The 19,502-nt window shown below is 68.3% G+C and overlaps 2 protein-coding genes across 16 annotated transcripts; one reads left to right on the top strand and one right to left on the bottom strand.

Moving 5' to 3' along the window:
• The first annotated feature begins 975 nt into the window (after positions 1–975).
• EHBP1L1 (EH domain binding protein 1 like 1) lies at positions 976–17,560 on the top strand. Of its 14 annotated transcripts, none has more exons than XM_070068522.1 (21): positions 976–1,556; positions 3,736–3,793; positions 3,935–4,030; positions 4,258–4,311; positions 4,402–4,580; positions 4,659–4,801; positions 5,175–5,210; positions 5,303–5,371; positions 5,459–5,621; positions 5,759–6,047; positions 7,821–7,970; positions 8,390–8,547; positions 8,629–8,677; positions 8,870–9,475; positions 13,181–13,262; positions 13,386–13,441; positions 13,535–13,658; positions 13,743–13,842; positions 14,859–14,932; positions 15,023–15,137; positions 15,228–17,560. In XM_070068522.1, exons 1-21 carry the CDS (start codon positions 1,111–1,113, stop codon positions 15,325–15,327), a joined length of 3,147 nt encoding a protein of 1,048 aa, XP_069924623.1. In that variant the 5' UTR covers positions 976–1,110; the 3' UTR covers positions 15,328–17,560. The 14 variants fall into 14 exon arrangements, with proteins under 14 accessions (XP_069924623.1, XP_069924621.1, XP_069924620.1 ...); XM_070068520.1 differs by having other exon boundaries at positions 7,815–7,970; XM_070068519.1 differs by having other exon boundaries at positions 5,759–6,449.
• KCNK7 (potassium two pore domain channel subfamily K member 7) lies at positions 15,604–19,014 on the bottom strand. Of its 2 annotated transcripts, XM_051827976.2 has the most exons (3): positions 18,409–18,975; positions 16,162–16,560; positions 15,604–15,950 (listed from the first exon to the last, which is right to left on the bottom strand). In XM_051827976.2, exons 1-3 carry the CDS (start codon positions 18,725–18,727, stop codon positions 15,742–15,744), a joined length of 927 nt encoding a protein of 308 aa, XP_051683936.1. In that variant the 5' UTR covers positions 18,728–18,975; the 3' UTR covers positions 15,604–15,741. The 2 variants fall into 2 exon arrangements, with proteins under 2 accessions (XP_051683936.1, XP_051683935.2); XM_051827975.2 differs by having other exon boundaries at positions 15,604–16,560; positions 18,409–19,014.
• Between the last annotated feature and the right edge of the window lie 488 nt (positions 19,015–19,502).

Genomic DNA, 19,502 nt, shown 5'->3' with positions numbered 1-19,502 from the left:
CCGTTCGCGGCTCCGCGGCTCAGCGACTGCGGTCGAGTCACTTCCCATCTCGGCCAGCAGCCGCGGAGCCCAGCCCCCAGCCCCCAGCCCCCAGCCCCGCTCGCTGCGAACCTCGCAGGCCCGCCGGGAAGGAAAGGAGGAGCCGCCCCATCTGGAGAAGAGAAACTTTCCACCTCGGGGCGGAGCTGGGGCGGCACAGGAAATGGGGGGGCCGGGGCCTGGGGCCCCTCGGCGGCGCGGTCTGCGGGGGCTGAAGGGTCGGGGCGCGAAGCCCTGGGGCTCCCTGGAGGCTGGGGGCGGGGCGGGGCCGCGGGCTGCCGTGCACCTCGGAGTCCGAGGCTGTCCCAGAGTTGGAACCGCAGGAGTGGGTCCCAGGCAGCCCTCCCGCGCTGACGTCAGTACAGACTGCGGCCCCTTGGGGTGCTATGGGAGAGGAAACCAGCGACCGCGCTGCCGGGGCTGCAGGCCCGACCTGGGTTGGAGCCCCCCGGAAGAAGCTCACGGAGGCGAGCCGTCCGCACACTCGGGGGGTGCGGGCAGCCGCTCTCCGGACAGCCCGGCGGTCACCCCCTGCAGATCAGACCGTGTCTTCAAGCTGAGGGCCCAGGACCAGGCTGCGGTCCGTTTGCAAACCTGGCAGAGCGGCGGGCAGGGGAGCCGTAGGCTGATGCGTCTGTCGCCCCAGGGCAGGGCTGAGCGGGACACCCTGCGGCGAGGCAGGCGATAAGGGCTGTAATCTAGGTGTTAGCCAAGCAGTGAGCGCCTGGGGCAGGCTTCCCGGGGAGGGGAGGGAATGCCTTCCGGTCCGCGATAACGGATCCCGCCTGGCAGGAGGACCTGGCGGAACCATCAGGGTTCCTCAGCTGCCCCCATTCAACAGGCTTCAAGACTGAGGCTCGCAGTGCCGGCGCCTGGGCCCCCAGCACGCGCAGGGCTTGGACCCCTCGCTGTGGGGTCAGGATCTGGGAGGAGGGGTAGAGGCGCCCCGGTTAAGACGCTGGTACCTGCTGGAGCCCGCCGCTCCGGGGCACCTGGCCCCAGCCCAGACTCCAGCACAACCCTGAGCAAGTCCCCTCCCCTTTCGAGGTCTCTCTTTTCCCAGTCTGTGAAATGGGGCCGCCGGCAGGAAGGGAGGCTGCCGCGAGTCCCCGCCGGCTGCCGCCCCGCGGCCCCCCGCGCCTCCGCGTGCCCCCGCGGCCGGGTCACCCCCTCCGCCCGCCCCCGGGCCCCGGCACGAGGCCCCGGAAGCCGGCTCGCCCCGCCCTCCGCGCCCGCCCCGCGCCGCGGCCCCGCCCGCCCTCCGACGGGGGTGCGGCTCCAGGAAGCCGTGCTAGCTGCCCCGAGCGCGGCCCACCCGGCGCGCCCCGCACGGCCCCGCCGACGCTGCCGGACCACCCGGCAGGCCCCAGCGGCCGCGGCTGGGAGCGCCGTCCGGGCTTCGAGCCTCGCACACCACGGCACGGACGGGGCGGGCAGTGCGCGAAGGAGCCCCGGAGGCCATGGGGACACGGGCCGGGCCAACGGTCGCGGGCCAGCTGTCGCCCCGGACCTGAGAGGTGCGCGGCGGGGCGGCGGGGACCATGACCTCGGTCTGGAAGCGCCTGCAGCGCGTGGGCAAGCGGGCTGCCAAGTTCCAGTTTGTGGCCTGTTACCACGAGCTGGTGTTGGAGTGCACCAAGAAGTGGTGAGTGGGAGGAGGCCGAGGGCCCCCCGCCCGGGGCCTGCGAGCGGAGGGTCTCAGAGAGCCTTGCCGGCCAGCTCGCCTGGGCCCTGGCGTCCCAAGTGCCCCTGCAGCTGTGGGACCCCCAGAGCCCCCCGGGTGGCAGCAGCTTTGCGGGGGTGGGGGTCGGGTCTGGGAGTGGGCTGTGGTCAGGGCCCCCCTGGAAGGGAACTGGCAGTCTTGGGCCAGCGAGAGGGAGTTGGGTGGCTTCGGGACGCGGAGCAAGTTTGGATCTGCAGGTGGCCGGGGGCAGAACCGCTACCCTGAGGGCCCTAGTCCAGCTCAGGACAAAGCTGTGGCCCCCTCTTCCCTGGCCTTCTGTGGCGCCAGAGGCCCCCGCCCCCCCGGAGCCTGAGCCGGCCAGGGAGGCTGGAAATGTCCTTAAAAGGGGAAACTGAGCACCGGGAGGGATGAGGAGGAGGCGGGAGCAGCTTAAAGGGGCCCCAGGGCCTGGGGGGATGTGAGTCCGGAGGAGGGGGTCTGCGGCGTGGTGGGGGGGGGCATCTCAAGAGAGCTGCGGGCCCTGGCCTGGCCTGCGCGTGGGCCAGGGGCATCTTCTCGTGCCTCCACCCACGGCTGCCCAGGCCCCTGCGTCACACCCTAAATATACGGCCGGCTGGTGTCAGCTTCCCTTGGCTGGATTAGGGCACAGCTGTGGGGGCCTCACCCGCCTGGAGGGGCTAAATTTAGGCTCCCCAGGGGGAGAGCCAGGGGCAGGAAGGGACCATGGGGTCCGAGGGGAGGGGTGGGGGCAGGAGGCTGGGGTCTTGTGGGCAGTTGCGGCCAGCTCATCATTCATTCAACTGGAGGCCCAGAGAGGCCGGGGCCAGCTGGGGTACCACCGGGAGAGGCTGGCGCCTGGCTTCTGGCCTCTGGCTTGTGCCCCGGCATCCCTTGTGAGGTCGGGGGTCGCTGGGCACGGTCCCGGGAGGGCAGGCCCAGGGCCGGGAAGTGTCACAGGGCCTGAGTCACAGACGCTGGTAGGGCCTCCTGGGCTTCTCAGCCTGGCGCCTAAGCCAGGAAGCTGCCCCTGGCCAGGTCGCAGCTCCCCAGGAGGGCGTGTCCGGCCTGAGTCAGGCCGCCTGGCCGAGCCCCGCCCTCCTGGGCACCCCGTGTCACTTCCCCTTTCTGGGAAGGCCCGGTGGCTACCCTTTGCTGGGCAGTGGCCTGCAGCTGGCCGCCTCAGGGGTTCCTGGGAGAGCTGGCTTCCTGGCCCGGCCACGGCCATGGCCACGAGTGAGCGCTCCCACCCCTGTGGGTGTGCGGCGGCGGGGCGGGGGGTGGCCAGCAGGGTTCTTCGGTGCTGCCTCAGTCTCTCCACCTTCATGGGCAGCAGTTAGACGCTAACCCAGAGGGGCGCTCACCCGCGGGCCTGGCCATGGGTGGGCTCCAGCACAGCCCCCCAGGAGTGTGTCACCTCCTGAGCCTCCGGTTCCCCTGTCCCCTGTCGTCATCGTCTTGAGCCGGGGCTCTGGACCCCTGTGGACCTCTGTGACTTGCCTCTCTGGCCTCACCTCCAACCCTCTTGCCCCTGGAGCCACAAACCCCCCCACCCCGCTCCCCCCAGAAACTGAAGCTCGGTGCCCCCTGCCCATGGCCACCCCTCCCCCACCAAGCCTCCTCTGACAGCCCCAACCTCAGGGAGACCCCCTCCCACCTGGCAGTGTCCCCCTGCCCCACCTCAGCTCTGCCCTGTCCCCCCAGCTGGCTGGGTCCACGGTGGGTATTTGCGAGCCGGTGGGTCTGTCCTGAGGCTGCCTGTCCGTCTGTCTGTCTGTCTGTCCTGAGGCTGCCTGTCCGTCTGTCTGTCCGCCTCCTTTGGTGTCCCAGTCCCTGCCAGGTGGTGCTCCCCGGGGCCTTTGCCCTCCTGCCCCGCCCTGCCTCAGCAACCCCACCCTGCACTGCTTGGCCCCAGATAAGGGGCTCCCAGGCCTTCTCTGGGGGGAGGGGCGTGGGCATAGGGGAACCCCCGAGGGAGCTGGGGAGCCTGATAGGCCCCCCCCCGCCTTCCCCAGGCAGCCAGACAAGCTGGTGGTGGTGTGGACCCGGCGGAACCGACGCATCTGCTCCAAGGTGGGGCTGGGGGCGGCTGGGGGCGTGGCATCGGGTCGGGGGCCAGGCGAGAATCCCGAGGAGGGAAAGGAAGAGGGGGTGGAGGCACCGGGAGGGGGAGTGGGGGAAGGGAGCGCTCTGACAGCCCCCCCCCCCCCGCAGGCCCACAGCTGGCAGCCGGGCATCCAGAACCCCTACCGAGGCACCGTGGTGTGGGTGGTGCCCGAGAACGTGGACGTCTCCGTGACCCTCTACAGGGTGACTTTCTAGCTCTCCGGCCGCCGTGGCGGTGGGGGGGGGGGAGATGGAAGCTGCCCCGCGTGATAGCCCGGGAGGTCTCCTGGGAGGAGGCGGCGTTTCCCCAACACACTGGCATCAGAAGCTGGGGTGCGCCCAGCGGAGGGGCCGGCCCCGCCGAGGCCCTGCCGGCGCCTCTGCAGCCGCACAGGCTCTGGGCCCCGTGCTCACCAGGGCCTCTCTCCCAGGACCCCCACGTGGACCAGTATGAGGCCAAAGAGTGGACGTTTGTTGTTGAGAATGTGAGTGCCAAGGTGGGCTGGGGCCAGGGTCTCGGGTGGTGGTGGGGAACCTGGGCAGCACTGATGCTCCTCCCCGCCCCTCCCCCCCAGGAGTCCAAGGGGCAGCGGAAGGTGCTGGCCACAGCCGAGGTGGACCTGGCCCGCCACGCAGGGCCTGTGCCCGTCCAGGTTCCCCTGCGGCTGCGGCTGAAGCCCAAGTCGGTGAAGGTGGTGCAGGCCGAGCTGAGCCTCACCCTCTCAGGGGTCCTGCTGCGGGAGGGCCGCGCCACGTGAGTGCTCGCCTGCCCGTCCTGGCTCTGGCCTGCGACCTCTGACCCCAGCCCTCACCCCTGACCCCTGACCCCCAGGGATGATGACATGCAGAGTCTCGCCAGCCTCATGAGCGTGAAACCTTGTGACGTGGGCAACCTGGACGACTTCGCTGAGAGCGACGGGGACGAGGCCAGCGGCCCGGCGGCCCCCGAGGCCCGGGCTCGAGGCCTCCAGCCAGGTGGGCTCCGGGTCTGGCCCAGGGCCGGTGGGGCAGGGCCGGGCAGTCCCCGCCGCGTGGCCCTGACTGTCCCAGCCTGGCCGCTGCCCCTGGGGTCCTTAGCTAAGTTTTAGGGGATGGGTTCCCGAGGCCTCCCCCAGCCCTGGCCCCCTGACCCCCGGCAGGTGCCCGCGTCCCAACCCTGGCTGTGGCAGGTGGGTGGTAAGGCCAGAGTGGGCCGCGGCCCAGTCTCATCCCTGGCCGCTGCCCTCACGGCCCCCGAGGCGTCCTCGTGTCCTCGTCCTCCCTCCTGCTCTGTCTGCCATGCTGGCTCTCTCTCTCTCTCTCCCCCTCCCCCTTCTCTCTGCACCTGTGTGCCTGTCTCTGCTCCCAGGCCGGGCCGGTGCCCCGAGGCCAGGGCGCTTCCCAGGTAGGCCCTGCCCTCCAGTGTGTGTGTGTGTGGTGGGGGTGTGGACCTGCCAGGACCCTGCCCTGGCTGACTGTGCCCCCACGCCCACCCAGGGCCCTCCAGGGAGCTCAAGGCCCTTTCTGAGGAGGAAGAGGAGGGCCGAGTGAGGCTGCCGGAGGCAGGTGAGGCCCAGGCTGGCGTGGGGGGAGCGGGGAGGCTGGACCCCGGTCTCCGGCCTAGGCCTCAGGGCCACCTGCCTTCCTCCCCAGCTGCCAGCCCTCCCAGTGCTGAGGAGTCCAGCCCAGTCCCTGTGAGTGTCCCTGTGCCCCCGGCCAGGGCCTCCCGGGGCCAGGGGCCAGAACCTGCTGCTGGACCAGGGGGCCCCGTGGGGTGTGAGGCCCCCAGGCCCCCAGAAACCCCCCCAGAGATGAGGTGAGCTCTGGAAGCAGCCCACCCCCGCCCCTGCCCGTGTGGGGAGCTGCGCGTCCCCGCCCAGGGCTGGCACTGAAGGTGGGGGTGGAGCTGGTGGGCACCGTGGGCCCCAACACTGCCTCTCGCTCTCTCCCCAGGTCCTCGAGGCAGCCAGGCCAGGGCCCGGCCCCCACCCCAGCCCCTCGGCTCCGGAAGGGCTCCGACACCCCCCGCCCCTCAGTCACTCCAGGGCCGGACGCAGGAGCTCCCCCCGCGGGAACGGGCTCTTCCCAGGAGACCCAGGCCCCGGCAAGCCCTGAGGCAGGGGCAGAGGCCCAGGGGGGCAGCCTGGGACATCCTCCAGTCGTTGAGGACGGAGGCTCCGGGGACTGCCGGGGAGGACAGAGCCCCGAGGTTGCAGAAGGGGACGCTGGGGACAGGCCAGAGGTCAGTGGGGTGGGCACCGATCGTGGGTCGGAAGTCGCAGAAGCAGACACTAGGTCAGGGGTCAGCACTGCGGAGGCTGAAGACAGTTCAGAGGTTAGTCAGGGGGATGCTGAGCGGAGGCCGAAGGAGAGACGTGGGGGCGCTAAGGGGCCAGGGGCTACAGGGGCAACGCCCGAGGCTCCTCCAAGGGTCTCTCAGGGGAGGATGGGGGTCAGGACCGGGGAGGAGGCGTCCCCAGCAGAGCCTCGGGGGCACTCGGGGCATCTGAATGACCTCAGCTGGGCCGGGGACACTGCAGGTCAGGAGAGCACAGGCACAGAGGGGAGGGGTGCAGCCCCCGGTGTTGGGAGCTCAGGCCCGGAGCAGGGCCCCCCCGCTGGAGCTGCGAGCACCGGGCCCCAGGTGAGCAGGTGCCCGAGGGCCCCGTCGCCAACTGACCAGGGGGTCTGGGACACAGATGTTGGGGAGCCAAGGGCCCTAGGAGCAGAGACCGGGGTGGCAGAGTGGGAGGGACAGGGGATCCGGGAGACGGAAGTGGGGGGGTCAGCGTTCCCAAGGGCAGAGGCTAGGAGAGCAGAAGTTGAGGTCTCGGAGGCACAGGACGCAGACCTGCGGGCTCCAGGGGCAGAAGTCGGGGTACTAGGGGCCGAGGTGTTGGGGAGCCAGGAGACAGAGGCTGGGACTTCAGGAGTAGTGGGGACGGAGACTCCAATGGCAGAGGCTGAGACGCTGGTGACCCAGGAGATATCTGGGGGTTCAAGGGCACTGGGGGCAGAGGCTAAGATGATGTTGGGGGCCCAGGAGGCAGAGGTAGGGGCCCCCAGGACACCAGAGACAGAGGCTGGGGGTGCAGAGGCTGAGACATTGGCAACCCAGGAGATATCTGGGGGTTCAAGGGCACTGGGGGCAGAGGCTGAGATGATGGTGGCCCAGGAGGCAGAGGTGGGGGCCCCCAGGACACCAGAGACAGAGGCTGGGGGTGCAGAGGCTGAGACATTGGCGACCCAGGAGATATCTGGGGGTTCAAGGGCACTGGGGGCAGAGGCTGAGATGATGGTGGCCCAGGAGGCAGAGGTGGGGGCCCCCAGGACACCAGAGACAGAGGCTCGGGGTGCAGAGGCTGAGATACGGGGGACCCAGAAGATAGCTTCTGGGGATTCAGGGGCCCTGGGAGTAGAAACTGCAGTAGCAGAATCTGAGGTACTGGGGGCCCAGGAGGCAGAAGTCGGGGTCCCAGGAACAGAGGCCAGGGTGCTGGGGGCCGGGGTGTTGGAGAGCGAGGAAACAGAGGCTGGGGGTGCAGAAGCTGAGATACGGGGGACCCAGGAGGTAGCCGCTGAAGGTTCGGGGGTCCCAGGGAGAGAAGAAGCTAGGATGGCAGAGGCCGAGGTGTTGGGGGCCCAGGGCACAGCATCTGGGGACCCAGGGGCTCTGAGGGTAGAAGCCGGGACGAGAGAATCCGAGCAGGCGGTGGCGGGGGGCTCCCGGGGCCCCGGGACAGCAGGGGGCTGGGAGACAGAGGTGGGGGCTGCAGGGGCCCCAGGGCCAGAGGCTGGGAAGGCGGAGGAACCCAGGAGCCGGCAGACGGGACGCGCAGTTTCCGAGGCCGAGCCTCTGCGGGAAGAGACTGCGGCCGGGGGGACCCCTGGACACGAGGTGCAGAGAACGGCAGGGTCTCAGGCGGCAGCAGTCCCAGAGGGCGAGTCGCAGGTTCTGAGGGCCCCGGGGGCGGAGGCCGGCTCTGCAGAGAGCAAATGTGTTTCTGAGGCCCAGGAAGCAGAGGCTGGGGTCTTGGGAACTGAGGAGGAGGCAGCGGAGGGAAGCCCCCCAGAGGCCGGCGGGGCAGGGGCTGCAGTGCCCGGGCCCTCGGGGGCCCCCTCCCCAGAGGAGCCGGAAGAGGACAGGAGGCTGCCGGGCAGCCAGGTAGGGACGGGGGCCGCCGAGGGCCCAGTCTGCTGCTTCCCGCTAACCTGGGGCTGAGCGAGCGGCGGCTCTGCATGAACCCACCTGGTGGACCAGGAGGGGTGGGTGCCAGGCTCGTCTTCCTGGAGCCCCTGTACCCCTCCTGTCTCAGGATGCCCTGGCTCCCCTACCCCGGCTTCCCTGGGCTGCATGGAGCTGGACGCCCTAAGCTGATTTCTGGGCTGACCTTGAGGTGGGCTGCTGGTTATCTCTGGCCTTGCCTGGGGCCAGAAACACTTTAGCCCGGCCCCAGGCCCCTGATGACCCCGGCAAACTCAGAACTGCGGCTGTTTTGTGCCAGGAGGCCTGAGCTTCCCCGAGGGGCAGAGGGCCCAGGTCCGAGGTGCCCACCCCCTCAGCCCCCCGCTCTGTGTTCCCAGGCACCGCCTGCCCTGGTCAGCTCCAGCCAGTCCCTGTTGGAGTGGTGCCAGGAAGTCACCGCCGGCTACCGCGGGGTCCGCGTCACCAACTTCACCACCTCCTGGCGGAACGGCTTGGCTTTCTGCGCCATCCTGCACCACTTCCACCCGGACAAGATGTGAGAGGCCGGCGGGAGTGGGGGCGGGCGGCCCGCCGGGAGGGCAGAGGCGGCGGCCGCTGACCTGGGCTCTCCCCGCAGCGACTACGCGGCCCTGGACCCGCTCAACATCAAGCACAACAACAAACAGGTGAGCCGCCCCGAGTGTTGGAGCGAGAAGTTGTGCGCTCTCCTTAGCTTGGTTTTGGTGTTATTCAAGCATGCTTCCCTTTGGTGGGGGGTGGAGGGTGTGCCGTTGCTAGGTGATGGAGGGCAGGGACCCCCCCAAGGCCCCCCCCCCCCCCCCCCCCGGCCACGGCCTCAGCCGCTGACCCCTTCCCAGGCCTTCGATGGCTTCGCGGCGCTGGGCGTGTCGCGGCTGCTGGAGCCGGCGGACATGGTGCTGCTGTCGGTGCCAGACAAGCTCATCGTCATGACCTACCTGTGCCAGATCCGCGCCTTCTGCACGGGTCAGGAGCTGCAGCTGGTGCAGCTGGAGGGCGGCGGCGGCGCGGGCACGTACCGCGTGGGCAGCGCGCCGCCGAGCCCGCCCGACGCCCTGGACGCGGGGGGCCTGGCGCAGCGGCTGCGGGAGTGCGGGGCCGAGGCGCCCAGGGAGCCCAAGGAGGCCGCGAACGGGGCCACTCCCGGGGCGGCCCCCAGGGCGGCAGACGCGGGCAGCACCTCCAGGGACGGCCTGGCCGCCGAGGCCGCCCGTGACGCGCGACCTGCGGAGGCCGCGACCGATGGCCCCGGAGCCGGGGCGCCGGGCGGCGTGAGGCTGCGGCGGCCGTCCGTCTGCGGGGAGGCCGGGCCGGTGCCCCCGCCGCGCGCGCACGGCTCCTTCTCGCACGTGCGCGACGCCGACCTGCTGAAGAAGAGGCGCTCGCGGCTAAGGAACAGCAGTTCCTTCTCGGCGGAGGACCCGGACTCGGGGGCAGCGCCCGCGGTGAGTGTCCCGCCCCCAGCGGCGCGCGCGGGGTCCCGGGGGCGGGGCTGAGGCTGGTGCGCCCCCGGACAGAGTCGGTGGGCGGCACTCTGCTGGGCGCACCGTGGTAATCGGGACGCCGGGGCTGCACCAGGGTCCCTTGGTGTGGCCGTGAGTTCCCATCAGGGGAGCCCCCCGGGGTCCCCGGCTTCATCGCCAGCGGGGTGGGGGGTTTGAGTGGTTTTGAGCGCTGGGCGCTCCCTGTGGGGAATCGCGGGCAGTGGCAGGCAGTTCCGGCAGGCTCCCGGTGGGCACCCAGGGCACCGCTGTTGGGACCGTGAGATGGGTTTGGGTGCCGCTTTCCTGGCAGGTGGCAGGGGGTAGGGAGTGGGGCAGCAGCCTCTGGCCCCAGGCAGGGGCAGGGTTTCTATACTCCAGGGCCCACCTGCTGAATTCCTCGGGCTTGGATCTGTAAGCCCAGTGGCTGGACACCAGTCTCCTCTTGGCGGGAGATTGGAGATGGGAGAGCCTGGGCCCTTGCAGGCTCAGGTCGGTGTGTCAGGGTGTCCTGGGGGGAGCCGGGCCCTGGGGGAGAGCAGGCCACACCTTTCTCCTACAGCAGGGGCGGCCCTGCCAAGGCTGCTCCCCACCTTCGGCTGCCCAGGTGGCCCCGGAGTGTGAAGGGAGGGAGGCGATACATCTGAACCGCTCTCTGCAAGCCGCTGCCCTCTGAGCCCAGCGGGTGAGATGGGCGGGTAGTTTCCAGGTGGAGAATGGGAGGGGCGGTTCAAGTGGAGAGGAACCTGCGCCCGTAGAAACACAGCGGCGAGAAGGTGCAGGGCTCCCTCAGGGACCCGCGGGCCGTCGGGGGCCCTTTAAGGGGAGGCTCTGCTGCGCCCCTGGGCCGGCGTCCAACATCTGGTTCTCTCTAGCTAGGCCCTCCTCTCGCTCTTGCCCCACGGAAACGTTTGACCCAGGGGCTGGAGGAGACGTGTCCTCAGGGCGGCCCCAAGCCCCATGCCTGCGTCCGGAGGCGGTTGGTCTGGCCGTGCCCCGGGGAGTGGGGTGGCATGAGCTCAGGGACCCTGGCATTAGGGCGGGGCCGGAGCAACCCCAGCAGAAGAGCAGGTGGCCCAGCAGGGCGTCCTGGAGAGGGGCCCTGCGGGAGGGGTCTGGGCCAGACACGGGAAGCAGCACTGGGGTCCCATCAGGGCCGGGTGAGGTCTCTCCGCTTCCTGCCCCGGTCTGCTTGAGCCTTGAGCCCTATCCGTACTGCTGGCCAGTCCTTGTCACCCTCCCTGATGACGCCTTCATTCTTCTTCCCAAAGATTTATTTACTCATTTGAGAGATAAGAGTTAGAGACAGATAGAGGGAGACTGAGAGAAAGGTCTTCCATCCACTGGTTCACTCCTCCAAATGGCCGCAACAGCCGGTGCTGGGCCGCTCTGAAGCCAGGGGCCAGGAGCTTCCTCCAGGTCTCCCACACATCCTCTACTGCCCTCCCAGGCCATAAGCAGAGAGCTGGATCAGAAGTGGAGCAGCCGGGACCTGACCTGGTGCCCATGTGGGATGTTGGCACCACAGGCGTAGGCTTAGCCTACTAAGCTACAGTGCTGGCTCCCTGAAATTTATTTATTTAAAGATGGAGATAGAGAGAGAGAGATCTTCCATCTGCTGGTTCACTCCCCAAATGGCCTCAATAAGTGGAGTTCTGCCAGGCCAGAGCCAGGAGCCAGGAGCTTCTTCTGCGTCTCCCACATGGGTCAGGGGCCCACCTGCAGGCCGCCACCTGCTGCTTTCCCAGGTGCATTAGCAGGGAGCTGGATTGGAAGTGGCGCAGCTGGGACCTGAACGGGCACCCGTATGGGATGTCGGTGCTGCAGGCACTTTCTACGCCAGGGCGCAGGCTCCAGTGAGGCAGGTGCAGTCCCGGGTGTGGGCCCCGATTGGCGCCCTCTGCCGGACCCGGCTCTGTTGCCTGGCTGTGTGACCCTGGATGAGCCACTTAACCTAACTGTTCCTGAAGATGAGGGACAAAGGTACAACAGCTCTGCAAGATGACCAGTGCAGGCCGCTGTCCCGGGGCAGCTGTGTGCCCTGCTGCACCCCCCCAAGGTGCCGCTCAGGGCTGGGACTTCTCCCATGGCACACGCAGGGACAGAAGCAGGAGCCAGTGGGTCTCCAAGCTGGGGAACAAACATGTGGCTCAGACAGGCTCGGGCCAGGCCCTCTCGGAATCTCCTCCCCTTCACTAAGCTTCATCTTCAACGTGGGGGTGGCAGCGTTGGTCCAGGAAAGTGTTCCAGCGCCCGTCGCAGATGCTCCGTAGATGTTAACGATGGTTCCTGAGTCGCGTGCACCCTGGGTCAGCGCAGCCCAATCCGAAGGGTGACTCTGATCTCTGATCAGGGAGCCATGCGGGACAGGCAGGCACCGTGGGGTGGGGAGATGCCAGCTGGGATCAGGGAGGCCGACGGGGACAGCACCTGCCCTGCCTGGGGCTCAGGGCAGGCTTTGGTGGGGCGGCTTCAAGGTCGGGGAGGGTGTGGACAGAGGCGTGGGAGCCGGAAGTGGCCTCTGGAGGAGGCGGGGCTCTGCTGGGCTGCAGTGGTGGAGGCCAACTTCTTAGGGAACTGAAAGTCCCATCACTGTGGCCACAGGGCGGTGTCCACGTGGGGACCTGGGGTAGGCAGTGGAGACCGGAAGGGGCCAGCAAGGCGGGGGGCTGGGAGCGCCCCCTGGAGAGAGTCCCAGGACTGGTGGCCCGGGCGAGTGGAGGGTGGCACCTGAGCCGGGGTGCCTGGGGTAGCTCTCAGAGACGGGAAGGCTGGGGAGGACAGTGGGGTGGCTCAACCCCTTCTCCCTTGACCTGTGATCCAGATGGGTGGCCGGGCCGTGCGCCGAGCTGAGCGCAGCCCCACCCCCAGCAAGACTGGGGCAGAACGCATCATCGGGGTCAGCCCTGCCCTTCCCGGCTGGAATCCGGGGTCCTGTGGGTGTGGGAGGGGATCAGGCCGGGAGGTGGAAGTGCGTCCAGGATGGCCTGGGGCAGCTGTGTCACCGCGTGGGGCCCCGGCCGTGGCGGAGATGCCAGGACCAGCAGGCAGGACAGAGGCCCCCCAAGAAGCTCCGTAGTGGGCTGAGGCTCCCTGAGCCCTCCCAGCCTTTCCCCACGGGCTCCCACGCGTGAGGCCGCGGTCCCCGGCCTGGCCCAAGCTCAGGGCCTGGAGGGAGGCCTGGCGTTTGCCTGGGGACTCATGGCCCCTGGATGGGAGGGGGGTTGGGCTCTGTGCCTGGGGACTGGAGAGGCCGCTGGGTGGGCGGGGCCCGGGATGAGGACCTCACCCTTCCCAGGCCAGCGCTACTGGGGACTCACTCGGCTATCACCAGCCCTTTCTTTTTTAAAAGATTTATTATTTATCTGAAGGGTAGAGTTACAGAGAGAGAGGGAGAGACAGACAGATCTTCCGTCTGCTGGTTCACTCTCCAGAGGGCCGCACAGCCAGGGCTGGGCCAAGCCAAAGCCACCGGCCAGGAGCCTCTCCCGGGTCTCCGACGCAGGGGCCCAAGCACTTGGGCCATCCTCCACTGCTTCCCCAGGTGCATTAGCAGAGAGCTGGATCGGAAGTGGAGCAGCCGGGACTCAAACTGGCGGCCCTAAGGGATGCCAGCACTAGGCAGAGGCTTAACCCGCTGACCCCCCTCACTGGCCCTTTCTTCCACAGGAAGTCCTGAGCCCTGACCCCAGCACTGCCCCTAGCCCACCAGTAACTCCAGCCCCGGCCCCAGCCCCCCAGCAGCCCCCTGGTAAGTAGTTTGGCATTGGTGGGCGTAGGGGTAAGAGTTGTGACCGAACTCCCTTCCGGCTGCTCACCCAGCCTGGGCTGGGGGCAGCTGCTGCCTGGGGTGCCTCAGCCTGTCTCTCTGCAGGTGGGAGCCCCCCGCAGGAGGAGACACCCCCAAGCCCAGGGGAGGAGGCCGGGCTGGTAAGCAGGGCTGGTGGGGAGTTGATGGATGGGCACTTCCTGGGCGGGGCTCGGGTGGAGCCCGCCCCGGCCTGCCCCTCCTCTCCCTCCCAGCAAAGGTTCCAGGACACCAGTCAGTACGTGTGCGCAGAGCTGCAGGCCCTGGAGCAGGAGCAGAGGCAGATAGACGGGCGGGCGGCCGAGGTGGAGACGCAGCTGAGGAGCCTCATGGAGTCAGGTGGGGCGGCGTGGGGCCCCTCCCGCCGGCCAAGCCCCCCCCCCTGCCCTGCCGAGCCCCGCCGTGACTCGGGGTCTCACTCAGGTGCCGACAGGCTGCAGGAGGAGGTGCTGATCCAGGAGTGGTTCACCCTGGTCAACAAGAAGAACGCGCTCATCCGGCGGCAGGACCAGCTGCAGCTGCTGTGAGTCGGGGGGCGTGGACGGAGCCGTCCGCTTCGCCCCGCAAAGTGCTTTTGAAAACTCATCGCTCAACTCGGATTAACCTCACTGAATTTTTAAAAAATCATTTATTTGAAAGGCAGAGTTACAGAGAGGCAGAGACAGAGAGAGAGAGAGGTCTTCCATCCACTGGTTCACTCCCCAGTTGGCCGCAACAGCCAGAGCTGCGCTGATCCAAAGCCAGGAGCTTCTTCCGGGTCTCCCACGCGGGTGCAGGGGCCCAAGCACTTGGGCCATCTTCCACTGCTTTCCCAGGCGCATTAGCAGAGAGCTGGATCAGAAGTGGAGCAGCCGGGACTTGAACCAGCGCCCATATGAGATGCCGGCACTGCCGGGACTCGAACCGGCGCCCGTGTGGGATGCCAGCACTGCAAGGAGCGGCTTTACCCGAGAGGCCACAGCGCTGGCCCCAGGGTATACATCTTCACCTAGCAGCCTTTTTACAAATGTGACAGCCAAAGTCCACAGAAACATGGCCCAGGAAGCTTAGGGCTGAGTCCTGCCATCTGACCCAGTGCCTTCGAGGGGCTCTACCATGGGGCCACTCGGGGAGAGAGCCCGCGTCCTCCCCCTCGGGTACCCGCCTGTCAAGAGTGAATACTTGGAGCCAGTGGTGCCGGGCGGAGCGTCCCGTTCCCCCTCGGCTCCTTGCTAACCCTCCTGGGAAGGCAGCAGAAGACGGCCCAAGTGCCTGGGCCCAGGCCACCCACGTGGGAGATGGGAACAGTTCCTGGGTCCCGGCCATTGCAGCCACTTGGAGAATGAACCAGGACATGGAAGAGTCTAGGTCTCCCTCTACCACTCTGCCTTTCAAATGAGAAATTTTAAAGCAGGGTGGGAAGGGGGCAGCAGCCGGAGGCCACTTGTACCGGGGTCAGGTGCCCGCCTACAACGGAAGCTGATGGGCAGGCGGCCGGGGTCTGCGAGTGGCCAGGACGCTGGGCGCCCCCTCCCTGACCCAGCACCCCTCACCTCCCAGCATCGAAGAGCAGGACTTGGAGAGGAGGTTCGAGCTGCTGAGCCGGGAGCTGCGTGCCATGCTGGCCACAGAAGGTGAGAGACGGGGGCCCGGGCGGGGCGGGAGGCAGGATGGGGCCCAGGTGGGGACCCCCTGACCTGACCCGCAGCCTCCGCTGCGCTTAGACTGGCAGAAGACCGTGGCGCAGCAGCACCGGGAGCAGCTGCTGCTGGAGGAGCTGGTGTCGCTGGTGAACCAGCGCGACGAGCTGGTCCGGAACCTGGACCACAAGGAGCGGATGTGAGTGGGGGCGGGCGCGGGGCAGGGGCAGGGCCCGGGGCCGGCTGGGGCGGGCCGCCGGGTTGACTCGGACCCTTCCGCCCGCCCCAGCGCCCTGGAGGAGGATGAGCGCCTGGAGCGCGGCCTGGAGCAGCGACGCCGCAAGCTGAGCCGCCAGCTGAGCCGGCGCGAACGCTGCGCGCTGAGCTGAGGCCGCCCGCGCCGCCCCGCGGAGCCCCCAGCCTGCCCCGCGGAGACCCCCGGCCGCCCTATTTATTTGCCTGTCTTGAGTGTGTGCGTGCATCGGCGCGGGACCCGCCGCGCGCCCGCGTCCGCTCCCCAGCCCTCGCGCGCCCCGCAGCCGGGCGGAAGAGCGGGGCGCGCGGGGATGCGGGGCTGTGCGGGCTTCGCGGAGCCAGACGCCCGCGAGGCTGGACTCAGGAAGTCGCGTTTGTAAAGAAGTTGCGCCAGCACAGCCGAGTCGGTGCCCGGTTTATTTTACTTTTATTTTTTTGGGTAAACCCCGACACGTTCTTCCCCCCGCCCCAACCCGCCCTCGTGTTCGTGTCCACTCGGCCCCGCCCCCGGCGCTTTAAGGAGCCGAGCTGGGGCACCGGACACCCGGTCAGCACGCGGGGGCCTGCTCAGAGGCTGGGGCGGCCGCGGGCAGGGGGCCGCTCAGCGCCAGTTCGTCCTGGCCTAGGATGCCTCCTTGGTCCTCAGCCGTCGAGGGCCCACTGGACGCGAAGAACTTCACCATGGCACGGACCTGGGGCAGCTCGGAGAAGGTCTCCACGGCCAGCAGCATGGCCAGGAGTCCCAGGAGCAAGTAACCTGGGGAGGAGAGGTTGCCAGGGCGCTGCTGACGACCTCCGCGCGCCTCTGGGGCGGGGACCCACCTGGCACCTGGTGGTGCTGCCCAGGGGTCCGCCCGGACTGCCCCTCCTGCACCTGGGCAGGGGTCGGGGCCTCACCCCTGCGAAGCCCAGCTCCGGGAGGTTATGGGAGCCGCAGTCCAGGTTCCCCCTTCCTCCCTGGGACTCACCGAGGAGCGCGAGCTGGCCCAAGTGGTAGATGAGCGGAGGCAGGCTCCGGCCGCCGCCGGGCAGCAGGTCCCCCAGGCCGATGGTGCTGAGCGAGCCGAAGCAGAGGTACAGGGCCTCCAGCAGGCTGCAGTCACCTCGCAGGGCCCACAGCACCAGGGCGGGCAGCAGCACAAAGGCGGCAGCCACCAGCAGGCCCAGGGCCGCTGCCTGCAGCAGCGCGGCCCTGGCCGGGGCGGGCTGCCAGGGCCTGGTCACCCAGGCCGCCAGGCGGCTGAGCCGGGGCAGCAGGCAGCAGCGCAGGGCGGCCACGAGTGCTAGGGAGGCCGGCAGCCCCAGCGCGGCGTACGCCACGCAGAAGGCCTTTCCGCCCGCCGACAGAGGGGCCATGTGTCCGTAACCTGGGGGGGGGTAGAGACGGGGGGCCGTAAGCCCATAAGAGGGGTGCTCACTGGCATCCCCACGTCCAGCATCGCCCCCGACCCCGGCGGAACGCTGCCCTCTAGTGGCCAAAGTTGCATGGACTTTAGGCTCTGCTCTTGGGTCGCTGGGGAATGCTGGACAAACTGCCTTGGCCTCTCTGGGCCACTCGTGTCTGGAAAACGAAAGGATTAAAAGAAGAAAAAAATCCCTCGGGCCTTTGTGGCGGGTCCGATTTAGAGAACTGTCCTGCCCCCAGACCCACAGCCAGTGAGCTGTCACCCACTCTTCCCCCCCGCCCAAAGGTGTGTGGCGTGGTCCTGTGCCCGGCTGTGTGCTGGAGCCGGGCTGCAGGGGCCCTGCCCTCCCGTGGAGGAGGGGGACAGGAGATGGTGTGAGAGAGGGCGTTGGAGGCTGGAGCGGCCTGGGCAGGCGGGGAGTCGGGCGCGGGCAATGGCGTGTGGGAGAACAGGATGGGCCAGTCGTGACGGCGAGATGTGACCTAAGAGGGAGTGGTGGGCTCTGGGGTGGCCCGGAGAGCGTGTGCTGTGCCCAAAGGCGGGCCCGGTTCCTCTGCAGCCTTGAAGGAATTCAGGTTGAGTGTGAATAGGTCCCTGCGATTCTGGCAGAACTTGGAAATAGAACGTTCAATTAAAAAATGGGGGGGTTGGGCAGTGCTGGCATCAGGGCCCAACAAGTTAAACCAGCACCTGTGACACAGACATCCCACACGGGCGCTGGTTCGAGTCCCGGCTGCTCCCTGCTAACGCGCCTGAGAAGGCAGCGGGGGCTGTTCCATGTATTTGGACCTCTGCTACCCGTGAGGGAGACCACCAAGAAGCCGGCTCCCAGCTGTGGCCCAGCCCCAGCCGTTATGGCTGTCTGGGGAGTGAACCAGTGGGTGGAAGATCAATCTCTCTCTCTGAAACTCTCCCTTCCAAATAAATACAGAAAAATATTAAAAGCCACAAGCTAAAAGCAGGCTGTGGGTCCTCTCGCTGTATCTTGGGGTTCCCCTGGCCTGTGTGCATGCCCCCCCCCCCGGCAGGAATTCCTACACCCTTAGCTCTCTCCCCTCTCGCCTTGCTTAGCAGCTCACCAGGACTTTCTCCCCAGAAGCCACCCCTCCTGGCTTTCCTGAGTCGGTGGTCCTGGTCTGTGCTCCCCATTCGAGCGTCTTCACAAAGTTCATGGAAACGTGAATTATGAAAAAACTATACATGCATTGCAAAATATTTGTGCAGCAAAATAAAGTGTTCATTTCATGTTTCATGAACTTTGTGGAAATATTTGCAAGGCAGAGTGACACAGAGAGAAAGGGTGTGTGGTGGTGGGGGAGATCCTCTAACCACTGGTTCACTCCCCAGTCGCCAGGGCTGGGCCAGGCACTCCTTGCTGGTCTCCCACGTGGGAGGCAGGGGACCGTCGTCTGCCGCTCCCCGGGTGTTCGCAGGGAGCCCGTCTGCAGCAGAGTAGCTGGGCTGGGCCCTCCAGTGTGGGACGCAGGCTTAGCCCTCCCACCCGGCCGGCCGCAGCGAACTTTGTGGGGTACCCCTCCATTGTGTGCCCTGCTCACCCCAGGCCCCTGGCATCTGGCCTCTCCCAAGGCCTCAAAGGGTGCCTGTGGGTGGGGCCGGGGAAGCCACGCCCCTGCTGGCAGCTGAAGTGGAGGCACCAGTTGGGGTGTGTTGGTGTGGGGAGCCTCCCGCTGTGATGCTGGGCCCGACAGGGTCTGGGCTTGCTCTGGCGCTTCAGGGCTGGGGGAGGGGCTCGTCCACAGGGACCCCTGGGAGCCCTGGCCCTCGGGAGCGCCTCCTACTGGGCCTTACCGGTGGTGGTGAGGATGCTGGCAGCGAAGAGCAGGGCCGAGGGCAGGTCCCAGTTGCTGGCCTCCGAGGCATTGCCCGGGTTGGAGACCCCGTGGGCCTGGGCTCTCAGGGCAGTGTCCAGCAGTTCCTGCAGCGCTCCCGGCGGCAAGCAGGCCCCAAACTCAGCCTGGAAGGCGGCCAGCGCGGCCCTGAGCTCGGCCTGGAGCCGCAGTGCTGGCGGCCCCTCCAGCGCCCGCAGCACCGCAGCCCCCAGCCCCAGGGCCAGCAGGTGGGCCACCAGCAGGAGCCCGTAGCGGGCCCAGGGCCTCAGCCGGCCCATGGTGAAGCTGAAGTCTGGGGTGCTGTGGAGCCGGCACCTGGGAGGGGCTGGGCAGGGCTGCTCCACTGCGGGCACCTGGGAGGGGCTGGCAGGGCTGGGTGGAGATGCTGTGTGGGTGGCGGCAGGGACTCCACCGGGCTGAGGGCCAGGGAGGGCAGCTGAGCCCTGCTCCCAGGGATCCGGGCGGGGGAAGACCTTGGTGTAGCAGGTGACGGCGGCGAGGAAGCCCGGTCTGGAGGGGGCTCTCACGCTAATTGGAGGTCACTCTGGCTCAGCGACACCCAGCCCTCTCACCCAGTCCTGAGCATTGCCAGGGGCAGAGAGGGTGCCCCGCCCCCGGTTAGTAGAGGAACAGGACAGGCTGCCCAGGGACAGCACGGCTTCTGCCCCAGGGTGGTGGGGGGCAGGGAGGGATGAAGGGCAAGCGCCTGGCAGGTAGCACTGTCAAAGCCCTCCCACGTCCCTCTACGCCCCCCTCCTGAGGCCTGGCGGGCAGAGCCCTCCCGGGTCCTGGCGCGGCTCCCTGGCAGCCCCCGGTGCCAAGGGGAGTCCCCACACTGGAAGGTGGATGGGGTGTGTTCCACACGTGTCCAGCCCACGGGGCGGAGACAAACCCTGGGCAATCCTCCCAAGATGTCGGGTGAGGGCAGCATGGCCAGGAAGCTGCAGCTGGCCCAGGGGACGGGCAGGGACCACCCAGCAGTGGGGGTGTCACACGCGGTCACTGGATGGGGGAAGGGTGGGGGCGCCAGAGTGACCCGCTGTCCTGGAGGCC

This window comes from Oryctolagus cuniculus, chromosome 1 (assembly GCF_964237555.1).
Source record: "Oryctolagus cuniculus chromosome 1, mOryCun1.1, whole genome shotgun sequence".
NCBI classification, from domain to species: Eukaryota; Metazoa; Chordata; class Mammalia; order Lagomorpha; family Leporidae; genus Oryctolagus; species Oryctolagus cuniculus.
The sequence above is the reverse complement of the archived record's forward strand: the minus strand, read 5'-3'. Positions and strand labels throughout refer to the sequence as shown.